At 47.4% G+C, this 13,062-nt stretch overlaps 1 protein-coding gene across 1 annotated transcript in view; it reads right to left on the bottom strand.

Moving 5' to 3' along the window:
- The window catches only part of ZFR2 (zinc finger RNA binding protein 2), a 379,518-nt gene that overhangs the window by 215,754 nt on the left and 150,702 nt on the right, over positions 1-13,062 (bottom strand). The window contains exon 8 of the mRNA XM_077475662.1: positions 10,654-10,773. Coding sequence (XP_077331788.1) covers positions 10,654-10,773 — 120 coding nt within the window. The remainder of the gene's footprint in view (positions 1-10,653; positions 10,774-13,062) is intronic.

Genomic DNA, 13,062 nt, shown 5'->3' with positions numbered 1-13,062 from the left:
TAGTGTGTAAAGCAAAGGGCCTTGGCGGAAAACTTAAGGGGCTGTCACAACCCTAATACATAGAGGAAAGTAAAAGCAGCAAAATATTCAGCTCCAGATTTGGAAAAAGACCCAGTGGCATTCGAACCTGGAAAAACCTGCTGTGGGGAACTTGCAAGCAGGACTAAGCCAGCAGTAGTCATCATTGTATTCTGATGGCGGAGGAAACCTCCTGTCAGAATACAACATGGCAGCAGGGGGGATTCAACCATCAACACTGAATGTGTTGATTGGGGATTCTAGCAATTTTTCTTTCTTCAACCTGCTTAATGTATGGCCAGCTTTAGTCTTCAAATCACTGCCTGTGGAGGCTCTAGGATGCAAGGTCCTGGGCTGAGCCTTCCTATCCACTTTCTCCCAAGTCAACAGTAAACAGCCTCATCTCCTCTTTCAATATCAAGACATACCCACCCCCCACCCCGACATTGTTGTAAAATGGCAATTCAGTGTACAGTAAAGACTCTGGCACTGGGCAATTAAATGACCATGAAATGTCCCATAGCATAAATTTTGCATTTAAGGGCTTACACAGAGACTGTACATTCACATTGTTCCCAATCCAGTGCCAGGTCTTCCATCTGACCACTGTGCTATTAGTGACTTTGCGATTCTGTGCACTCCTGTTTCTTCACTGTCTGTGTCCAATGACCTCTATGCACCCTGTTTCACCCAGTGATCCCAGCACAACCTATGTCATGAGTGATTCCAGAAAATCCTGCATCATCCTGTGACTGCAGTGCACACCTGCACCCCCACGCAACCTCAGGTATGCTTCTCTATGTCCTGGACTCCTCTCTCCCTGCGACTATAGACCCCTGTCCATGACAAGGTATCAATATGAAAACCAGCACAGGAACTTGCAAATGTCAGCTTAGTATTGCTGTTAGAAACATTTTAAGCAAAGTCCGGTTCACAGATCTAGATGTGTGTGTAAACTCTACACCAATTTAATCTAACACAAAGGGTACTAGAATTAGACTCAATTGTACATAAAGCTAAATGTGTGGGCTCACTTAAATGGATAGCTCCCCCGATGCAGTTCCTAGCGGAGACATACAGTGTGTATACACAAACTGCCTCCTAGGATGTGTAGTGTAAACATCCCTGCGGGCAGTGTGCGAGTCTTTGTGCATGTAAAGACACGCTGTGGGGTGCCCACAGCATGTCTGCACATGCAGGGGGATCTGCCACATATGCAGACATGCTGTGGATGTGCATGCACCAGATCTTAAATTAAAAAAATGGTGCAGCAGAATAGATGCAAAGTGAGAACCTTTGGCCTAATGCAAGACAGGGTAGGGCTCCATGGTCTTTTTTGCGAGGGCCCATTTTTTCTTTGTTGGGGGGGGGGGGGGGGGGGGGGTAGGTAGGGTGATGTTTCTCTTAAACATCAAATGTATTCACAATATGAAGGAGTATGCACAAAAAATAATTGCATTCATTTAAAAAGAACTACTATTAGATCTAAGCAGATTGTACTGTGGGACACACTTTAGTATCAGTAAGAGACTGGCAGCAAAAATAGGATATTATACCATGGGTTATGCTGCCACCTACAGAAGGCTGGATACTACAAATAAAAAGCCCAGCCCAAACCTGCTCAGGTTATGGCAAATATCACTTATCACTTATATTATGTACATTTAGGCAATAATCCAGGCCGCTGTCACCTGTAGTCCGCCGCATCCATCTTGCTGGTGGCGTCTCGCAGCTCAGCCGCTGTCATTCGGCGAAGCCGCGATGACGTCACCCCCGCGCATGCGCATGGGAGTCGACGCGTGGGGCAGCTCCATTCTTGGAAATGCCGCGCTCAGTGCGCCTGCGCGCTGCTGTCTACGGCGCATGCGCCGTAGACAGCGGTGCCCGTTTTCGAGCAAATATCTCCTAAACCATATAGGTTTAGGAGATATTGCTTGGACCTACAGGTAAGCCTTAATCTAGGCTTACCTGTAGGTCAAAGTGGTTTGTAAGGGTTTACAACCACTTTAATCTCCTCTTATCAAGAGTGAATAAATTCAGCTCCTCTAATCTTTCCTCATAGCTGAGCTCCTCCATGCCTCTTATCAGTTGCCCTTCTCTGCACTTTCTCCAGTTCCCCAATATCCTTTTTGAGAACTGGTGCCCAAAACTGAATTGCATATTCCAGAGGAGGTCTTACTAATGATTTGAACAGGGGCAAAATGATATCTCTCACTGGAGCTCATGGCTCTTTTAATACAAAAAAGACTTTGCTCGCTTTGGAAACAGCAGCTTGGCAATGCATGCCATTATTGAGCTTATGATCTACCAAAATCCCCACATCCTTCTCAACAATGGATCCTCCCAGTTGTACTCCCCTAGTATGTATGATGCATGCATATTCTTAGGCCTCAAGTGCATAACTTTACATTTATCAATATTAAACCTCATCTGCTACATAGTTCATAGTTTCATAGTTTCATAGTAAGGTTGAATAAAGACACCAGTCCATCCAGTTCAACCCGAGTGAGTCTCCACCCCTATCCCTGTACATTGCACACTCACATTGGTCCCTACCCTCAAGGAGCCCACAATCTAAGGTCCCCATTCATATACTAAGGCCAATTTTGGTCAGAAGCCAATTAACCTACCTGCATGTCTTTGGAGTGTGGGAGGAAACCGGAGTACCCGGAGGAAACCCACGCAGGCACAGGGAGAACATGCAAACTCCAGGCAGGTAGTGTCGTGGTTGGGATTTGAACCAGCGACCCTTTTACTGCTAGGTGAAAGTGCTAACCACTACACCACTGTGCCGCCTCAATTAGACAGAGCATTGAGGTCAGCTTGTAAATTGGAGACATCCTGTAAGGACATTATTACACTGCATAGCTTGGTGTCATCTGCAAAGATGGAAATGTTACTTTTGATCTGTGACCCAATATCATTTATAGAGATATTAAAAAATAAGGGTCCCAGCACTGAACCTTGGGTTACTCTACTGATAACCGTAGACCATTCAGAGTAAGAATCATTAACCACCACTCTCTGAATTCTGTCTTTTAGCCAGTTTTATATCCATTTACAAACTGATATTTCCAAACCTGTAGACTTTACCTTACACATGAGCCACGTGCGGTAGCGAACGATTTTGCAAAATCCAAGTATACCACGTCCACCACTACACCTCTGTCCAAGGTTTTACTTGCCTCCCCATAAAAAGAAATCAGGTTTGTCTGACAACTTCTGTCTTTCATGAATCCATGCGGTCTGTTGCTTAAAAATAGTATTTTTTGTGCTCACTGTAAAATCCTTTTCTCTGTAATTCACTGACCGACACAGCTCCTCTCTAATCAAATGGGTTGTTAGCCCCATCACTGGGAGATACTAGGCAAAGTTGTAATACAACACTTCAGAACTCTTAGGTCCGCCCAGGGGGGCGGTTCCTCGGGCTACAATCCCCCACACTCTGCACCAGCAGCCTCAGTACGTCAACAAGCAGTATAACGTAAAGAGAAAAAGGAAGGGCGGGTGCTGTCAGTCGGTGAATTACAGAGAAAAGGATTTTATGGCGAGTACAAAAAATCCTATTTTCTCTTATATTCACCGACCGACAGCTCCTCTCTAACAAAATGGGACCTCCCCAAGCAGTGACAAACGAGGGTTGGGAAAAAAAAAACAGCATAAAACTTCATCCACCATGGCAAATGGGAACTAGTGAAACTATACCCACACAAAAAAAATAAAAAAAACAGCAGTGCATGAAAAAAACACCACACACAACAGGGTACCCTCAACAGGAGTGATCCCCAAAACCGCAGCAAATGCGGAAGTAATGCAAACAGTGCATTAACGTAACAGTACTGCATTTTTATAAAAAAAAAAAACAGGAAAAAAACACGGATTGCATAGTCCATTGCAACTACACGGCCGCTTGCAAAACTTTGCAGCCAAAACAGGCATCCGCCGATGCACTGACGTCTACCTTGTAGAACTTGGTAAACGTATGGACAGACGACCAGGTCGCCTCTTTACACACCTGGGCGACAGACACTTGGTGTCGGAAAGCCCAAGACGTTCCCATCGCCCTTGTGGAGGGGGTTGTGACCGGAAAGGGGGGCACCTGCCCCTTCAAGGTGTAGGCTTGTACTACAATCTGTCTGATCCACCTGGAAATGGTGGCCGACGAGACCGCCATGCCTTTCTTTGGACCAGCCACCAAAACAAACAGCGAGTCTGACTTCCGAAAGGGAGCCGTGGCAGACAAATGCACCGTCAGAGCCCTAACCACATCTAGAGTGTGAAGGGCCACCTCCTTAGGGTGCTTCGGCTTAGGACACAGAGAAGGTAATACAATGTCCTCATTGATATGAAAAGCCGATACTACTGTCGGGAGAAAGGACGGTTGCGGACGCAACACCACATTATCCCTGTGGATAACCAGACAGGGCGACTTGCAAGACAATGCCGCCAGTTCCAAAACCCTCCTGGCTGACGTGATGGCCACTAGGAAGCCCACTTTCTGGGAAAGAGTCAACAAGGGAATCTCCATGATATTTTCAAACAGCGGTCTTTGTAGCGCTGACAACACCAGGTTCAAATCCCAGGGGGGCAACGGTGGACGCACCGGATGGACTACGTGTCGTACCCCCTGGACAAAAAGGTACGCACTAAGGAGTGCAAAGCCAGGGGTCATTGAAAAAAAAAAAAAAAAAAAGACAGCTAAGGCTGAAATTTATTTTTGATGGTGCTTAATACCAATCTCTGGTCAACTCTTTGCTGGAGAAACAGCAGGATCCTGGATATGGCAAAGGAGCGCAGATGCCATCCTTTCTCTTCACACATGGAGATGTAGGCCTTCCAGGTACGATGGTATATCTTCCAAGAAGATGATTTCCGTGCCCTCAACATAGTTGGAATCACCGAGTCTAACAGACCCCGATTCCTCAACGCCTGGCTCTCAATAGCCATGCCTTTAAAGCCAGCGATGGTAAAGCAGGATAGCGAATTGGACCTTGAGATAGGAGGTCCTCTTGCAACGGCAGACGCCAGGAAGTGTCTGCCACCAGATGCACCAGGTCTGCGTACCAAGGTAGCTGAGGCCAATCTGGGGCAACCAGTATTAACGGGATCCCCTCGGCTTCCACTCTGCGAAGCAGACGTGGCAACAGTTTCAGTGGAGGAAAGGCGTAGATCAGCTGGTGCTGATCCCACGGAGCCACCAGCGCGTCTGCCCACGGATCTCTTGTCCTGGACACGAATCTTGGCACCTTCCGATTGAGACGGGAGGCCAGTAGATCCCTATCTGGTGTGCCCAACTTCAGGCACAGCAGCCGGAATATCTCCAGATGCAATGCCCATTCTCCTGAGATCAGCATCTGTCAACTCAGATAGTTCACCTGCCAGTTCTCCACTCCCGGGATGTAAATGGCCGACAGGGCCAGTACATGTTGCTCTGCCCACCGAAGTATGTAAGCGACCTCCCGTGCAGTGGCTGAACTTCTTGTTCCCCCTTGGTGATTTACGTACACCACAGCCATGGCGTTGTCCGACTGTATCCTGATCGGACGCCCTTGAATTCTCATCGACCATGTGTGGAGACACAGCCCGATTGCTCTCAATTCGAGCAGATTGATCGGCAACTTGGATTCTTTTGTCGACCAGAGGCTCTGAGCCAACTGAACCCCCATCACTCCACCCCAGCCGGATAGACTGGCATCCGTTGTGATCACCGTCCATTTCAGAGGAAGGAACGTTTTTCCGGACTGAATCACCGGGGACCTCAACCACCAGGTCCGTCGATCTGTCACCTGGATCTGTCGATCTAGAGACAACTGAGATTTGTCTCATTTTGACAAGATCTCCTTCTGCAGAACTCTGGTGTGGAACTGGGCGTAAGGTACTGCCTCGAAGGAGGCTACCATGAGTCCCAGTAATTGCATGCAAAACCGGAGCGACGACCACTTGCGGTTCATCAGTAGTTTGACCACGGATCTGAGTCTGCAATTTGTCTGAACAGAGAAAAACTCTCGCTTCCCTGGAGTCCAACAGCAAACCTAGGTACTCCAGATGCTGGGTTGGCACAAGCACCAACTTCTTTAGGTTCAACAGCCACCCAAATTCTTGCAGGGTCTGCATGGTGATCGCCACATCTTCCTCTAATTCTGAGGCGAAAGATGCTCTCAGGAGGAGATCGTCTAGGTATCCCACAATCGCTATCCCACGTTGTCGCAGCAACGCCAAAACTGGAGCCAGTACCTTGGCCAAGACTCGGGGGGCTGATGCCAGACCAAAGGGAAAAGCCACAAATTGGTAATGGGCTTTTGATGCCAAAGGCATATGGGTATGTACAGGTATGCATCCTGGATGTCTAAAGATGCCACGGAGTCTCCGTGATGGAGCGCAGTGACTGCTGAGCGAACTGATTCCATTCTGAACCTCTGCAAAGTGATTGAGGGCTTTTAAGTCCAAGATAGGACGTATCCCTTCCTTCTTGGGAACCACAAACAGATTTGGGTAGAACCCCTGGAAGCGTTCCGGAACAGGTACAATCACCCCACGATTCAGCAAATCCCTTACCGCCCCCAACAGGGCCTCCAGGCGAACCGGTGATACAGGTATGCTGGAGGGGAAGAATCTGTTTGGTGGCCAAGAGAGAAACTATCTTGTAGCCTGTGCAAATCAGATCGCAGAACCATTGGTCGGATAACCGGGAGGACCACCGGGCTGCAAACTCCCTAAGGCGACCCCCCACCCGAGACATGGATGGGGGCAAACCTTCATGCGGTAGCACTTTTGTTCGCAGGCTTATAAGGCTTGTGGTTCCAGAGACGTCCTGTAGGGCTGGGGACGCCTTGACGAAGCTCCTGTCAGACGAAAAAGCCGATTGTGAGCGGAAAAAGAGGGCCCTTGCCTACGACGTGGCTCCTTAGCTTTCCTGGCCTGTGGGAGCAGTGTACTCTTACCACCTGTGGCATTTTTAATAATGTCATCAAGCGAGGTTCCAAAGAGCCGGTCGCCAAAGAAAGGATGATCCGTCAGGGCTTTTTTGGATGCCTGGTGAGCCGACCAGCATTTCAATCAAATCAGGCGCCTCAGCACCACAGCTGACACTGAAGCCCTGGATAACAGTGGGAGAGTATCCAGGGCCGCGTCACAGACGTACTTAAGGCCTTGCACTAGTTGGTCTGCTAGTTCCACGCAGACAGGGGAAACCTGTTGCTCTCCCAATTCGCGGTGCAAAAGTTTTGCCCACTCAGTGACTGCGACACCAGTGCGGATGCCAGTACAGGTCGCACGGCTGACCCCGCAACCGTAAACGAGGAACGAGCCACTGCCTCAACCTTCCTGTCCATGGGATCCTTGAATGCAGGAGTCCCCTCAACCAGGATCGTGGTTACTTTATTTAACCTAAATACTGGGGGGTCTACAACCGGAGGAGCCGACAACTTTTTGAGAAACTTTCCTCAAAGGGGGGACCGAAAAGGTCCTTTGCGGCCGACCCCATTCCCTGTAGATAAACTTGTCAAAATAAGTCAAATACGGGAACACCTTAGGTGAACGTGCTGGCTTGCCGGACCCAAAAGGGACTGATACATCAGCAGAGGGATCCGCTGGCTCCTGGATCTTCAGGGTATCACGCACAGCTGTGATAAGTGCTCCAAGTGATTTGTCATGCCCGGACCCGGACGGGGAAGCATCCTCGCTGTCCGAATGGTCCTGGTCAGCTTCGTCTGATAAGTCAGAGCAGGGGTCACCATCCGCAGCAGGGCCCGAGTCTGCATCAGAGCTCTCCCCAGAGGACGGGGGGGGGGGGCAGGGGCCTTTCATGTGCACCTTTACTTCAACGCACCTCCTCTATTTTTGCAACAAAAGAGTTAAGGACTACAGTCAGGGTGTCCATGGGCACATTGCTATCCGCAGGTGACCCGGCTGCAATTGCCTGGATTTCGGGGGAAGAAACACCAGTTTCTGAAGCCATGTTGACCCTACCCTGTCTGCCACCTGAAAAGGGACTTAGGACAGTGAAGGTCCCACCCTCCTGCTGCCGCCTGGGGGTGTTCCTAGCGCTGGACTCACCACCCTGGGGCGTTCTGTGATGGTTACTAGCCGTGCCTGTAGTCCCCAGGAGGTTACCCAGTTGCAGAGTGAAGAAACTGTGTCGGCAGCAGCTGTAGAAAAGAGCTGTGAAACGATTTGCAGAGCTTGCACCAGCGTTCAGGGAATAGCCATCCAGCGTCCTGTATACACAGGAAACAGCATGTGATAGCACATGGCATGCTGCCACAAGAGAACTGCGGTGAAAAGAGCGCTCGGGGTTCAAAAAAAGAGCCGCCAATGCAACTAATAGGAAAATCCCATAGAAAACGGCCACTGAGGCTCACAAGGGGAACCTGCTCTGCCCTCAGCCAAAATGGCCGCCGGATAGCGCCATGCAGTGACAAGAAAAAAACCCAGAACAGCACTGCTTTCGACCGGCAAAAAAACCTCAGGCACCTTTTGGGACCCCCCACACTGGGACCAGGACCATCGCTAGCCGCACAGACCCCTTTTAGGTGAGAGACCCAGCGATCCCCATAAACACACACACTGCCCGCAGCACATGCAGCCGCCCCCCGGGGGGAGGGAAGACAGGGACGTGGGAGAGAAGAGGAGGTGAGTTGGCCCCCGAAATGACATCCCAGGGAATTCCCAGCTGTTCAACCCCCCAAGGGAGGGAGAGCCGTACTTACCAGTCCTGAAGAGCTGGGAAACATTCCATCACAGACCCACTCCTGTGCAGTTACAGGGTGGACGCTGGCCCGGTATACTGTGAACCAGACATCAGTAGCCCGGTCATATGTATAACCCCAGAGCATTGAAGCTCACCGACCACCTCTGGAGCCGAGGTATGTTGTGGCCTGCCGAGCCTTAGCTGCGACCTGCACACACTCGATGGCTGGACTAGGGGGGACTACAATGATAACTTAACCAGCCTGTGACCCAGCCAGAAGTTGATAGAAGATCCCAGGATCTTTCATCCTGCGCAAAAACATCAAAAAAAAAAAAATGGACCAAAGGGGTTCCTAGGTCATTCTCCTTCACTAGGCAAAATAAAACTGAGTCTGCTGGGGCAGCAGGGAGGGTTGTTAGCACAGGGAACGGGGCGGTACTGAAAGTTCTGTGTATTGTGTTACCATTTTGCCTAGTTTCTCCTAGTGGCAGGCTAACAAACCCATTTAGTTACAGAGAGGAGCTGTGTCGGTCAGTGAATATAAGAGAAAATCTGTTTAACCACTTAAGCCCCGGACCATTTTCCAGCTAGAGGACCAAGCCCCTTTTTGCAATTCGGCACTGTGTCGCTTTAACTGACAATTGCGCGGTCATGCGACGTGGCTCAGAAACAAAATTGGCGTACTTTTTTTCCCACAAATAGAGCTTTCTTTTGGTGGTATTTGATCACACCTGCGATTTTTATTTTTTGCGCTATAAACAAAAAAAGAGCGACAATTTTTAAAAAAACGCATTATTTTTTACATTTTGCTATAATAAATATCCCCCAAAAATATATAAAAAACGTTTCCTCAGTTTAGGCCGATACGTATTCTACATATTTTTGGTAAAAAAAAAAAAAAAAAAAATTGCAATATGCATTTATTGATTGCTTTGCGCAAAAGTTAGTGTCTACAAAATCGGGGATAGTTTTATGGCATTTTTATTAATTATTTTTACTAGTAATGGCGGCAATCAGCGATTTTTATTGTGGCTGTGACATTATGGAGGACACGTCGGACAATTTTGACACATTTTGGGGACCATTAGCATTAATACAGCAATCAGTGCAATTAAAAATGCACTGATTACTGTAAAAAAGGTCACTGGCAGTGAAGGGGTTAACCACTAGGGGGCAGTGTAGGGGTCAAGTGTGTGTGTTTTTTTTGTTTTGTTTTTTAACAGTAGGGAGCGTGGCTTGGCATCTGACGTCCCAGATCGTCTTTCCCTATGAAAGGAAACAGACGATCAGTGACAGGCTCAGTAGGAAGCACAAGCAGAGGTTTGTTTACACTTACCTCTCCTCGTTCTTCAGCTCTGCGACCTGATCGCGGGACACTGGCTGCGATCGGGTCCGCGGGTCAGGCGGCCACGGAGCTCAGGACCGGGTCGCGAGTGCGCCACCAGCAGCATGCTCGCGACCTACGGCTGGGCACTTAAAGAGCACCGTACTTGTACGTGCTTGTGCAAAGCCGTGCCATTCTGCCGACGTACATCAGCGTGAGGCGGTCCTTAAGCGGTTAAAAGGTGTCAGAAAAAAGGTGTTAAACTACAAGGAAAAGCCCCAAAAAGAACCTAACAATGTAAAACAGCAATCACCGGCAGTCAAAAGAAAGACTTGCCCACTCTCCACTCAAGGTCCCCCACTGTTTAGCTTCCAACCAGCAGTTTGGAAATCTTCACCTTTTAAATTCAAGTCCACTTTAATCCAATCCTATTTTTGCATTTTTTATTGCTATTGTTGCAATGACTGGGGAATACTGGGGACAGGTGACACTTGAAAATGCTAATTTTCAATACATTCAAAAATTCCAAACAATTTATGTGAACAACAGTGTGCTGATCTGCAATACATTTTGTTATAAGTCAGTCAGTCTATTAACCGCTTGACACTATTAATCCACAAACCTTATACTGTAGCCTATGTCGGCGGCCCTTCAGATGCATGTCTCTGGCATTGGTATCATTGAAGCTGCATTCACAGAGTTTACAATGGAACCGTACTGTCTTCCCTTCCTCATTATGAATCTGAAAAAATAAAATAAAAGAATTATTTTAGTAGAAAGAAAATGTAAAAACGTATATTGCCCAATTTCATTTTTCCCCAGTCCAGATGAGTTCCAGGTGCTTTTCTGCATGCATGTTTTTGATGAGTTCCAGTGCAATTTTGATGCAGTCCATTGCCCCCCCCCCCCCTTCTTAACCTTAAATAAGGACAAGTGTGTTGCAGTGCGTTTTTGGTGCATTTATGTGTTTTTGATGCGTTTTACAGCGTTCCAGTACAGTCCTGTGCAGAAAAAAAATGCTGCATTTTCTCCTTTTTTTTGGAACTCAAACGCACTGGAACTGCAAGCACTGGTGTGAACTATGCCATTGAAAACCATATAACCTACTTTCCATGTGTTTTTTATGCAGAAAAAAAATGCACTGGACTGCATGTGGTGTGAACTGGCCCTTAAATACTTTAATATAAAAAGAAACACTATCACATTTCATTTTTACATTTAAAGCTGTATAAAGAGAAGAGATACTAGAAAACTAGAGTCACTGCCAAAATTCCCTTTGTAGGCATAAAATAAGGCAATCTATAAAAATATATATTAAGATTACAAAATGTAATTAAAATACACCAAATATAAAATCATTGCAGCACCATCTACATTCAACAGGGTAAAAATCAACAATTCCAAGCATGGAGATACAGATCCAGCTGAATTGTATGGTAAATGGAAGTTCTAGGGCCGAAACAACTAATCAATTGACAACTAATTATGAAAATTGTTGTCAATATAAATAGTTGTCAATAGTTGTCAACTATTTCCACAATCGATTAATCGGCCAGGCAATTAGTTGGCCTGCATACATAATGCAATATTTGTTTACATATCAGGAATTCAGTGCAGCACACATACAGCTCAGTACACCATCCATACATGTCAGTAAGTGCCTGAGAACTTCTGAATGTGTGAAGCGCAATACCTCATGGGATATGTAGTCCTGGGCAGGAGGCGAGTCTAAAGTCAGAAGCTTTTATTTGGCCTTGCTAGAGGGGCACTCTAAAGACAGGAGGATCCAGGAGCATTGGTGCGGGACCCCAGAAGAAAAGAATCAGGGCTGCTCTGTGCAAAACCATTACACAGAGCAGGCAAGTATAAAAAAATAAAATCACTTTAAAGAGTCTGTGTGCAGGGAAAAATAGGATTTTTGTACTCACCGTAAAATCCTTTTCTCTGTAATTCAACCAACACAGCTCCTCTCTGTAACAAAATGGGTTGTCAGCCCTACCACTGGAGATTACTAGGCAAGTTGTAATACAACACTTCAGAACTTTTAATTCCGACCAGGGGGCGGTCCCTAGGCTACAACCCCACAGCCTGCTCTAGCAGAACTCCGTACGTTGACAAGCAGTATAACGTAAAGTGAAAAAGGAGGGGCGGGTGCTGTGTCAGTCGGTGAATTACAGAGAAAAGGATTTTACGGTGAGTATAAAAAAATGCCATTTTCTCTTATATTCACCGACCGACACAGCTCCTCTCTGTAACAAAATGGGACGTCCCCAAGCAGTGTCAAACGAGGGGTGGGAAAAAACAGCATAAGAACTTCATCCACCATGGCAAGTGGGAACTAGTGAAACTAAACCCACAAAAAACCAACAATGTGTGGAAAAACACCACCACATAACCGGGTATCCTCAACAGAAGTAATGCAACAAAAATCTGGAAAAAATATTGATTGCATACAGAATTGCAACTACACGGCACAGTGGTGTAGTGGTTAGCACTCTCACCTAGCAGTAAAAAGGGTCGCTGGTTCAAATCCCAACCACGACACTACCTGCCTGGAGTTTGCATGTTCTCCCTGTGCCTGCGTGGGTTTCCTCCCACACTCCAAAGACATGCAGGTAGGTTAATTGGCTTGTTGTCCAAAATTGGCCCTAGTATATGTATGGGGACCTTGGCTTCTGGCCAATGTGGGTGTGCAATGTACAGGGATGGGGACAATTGTAGACACTCACTCAGGTTGAACTGGATGGACTGGTGTCTTTATTCAACCTTACTAACTATGCAACTATGTACACGGCCGTCTGCAAAACTTTGCGGCCAAAACAGGCATCAGCCGATGCACTGACGTCTACCTTGTAAAACTTGGTAAACGTATGAACAGATGACCAGGTCGCCGCTTTACACACCTGAGCGACCGACGCGTTCCGATTGCCCTCGTAGAGTGGGCCGTGACCGGAAAGGGGGGCACCTGCCCCTTCAAGGCGTAGGCTTGTACTACAATCTGTCTGATCCACCTGGAAATGGTGGACGACGA

The sequence above is a fragment of the Lithobates pipiens genome, unplaced genomic scaffold (assembly GCF_037356315.1).
Source record: "Lithobates pipiens isolate NorthernLeopardFrog02 unplaced genomic scaffold, aLitPip1_a1.2 Scaffold_13, whole genome shotgun sequence".
In the NCBI taxonomy this organism is placed as follows: domain Eukaryota; kingdom Metazoa; phylum Chordata; class Amphibia; order Anura; family Ranidae; genus Lithobates; species Lithobates pipiens.
This window is presented reverse-complemented; position numbering and strand designations above follow the sequence as displayed.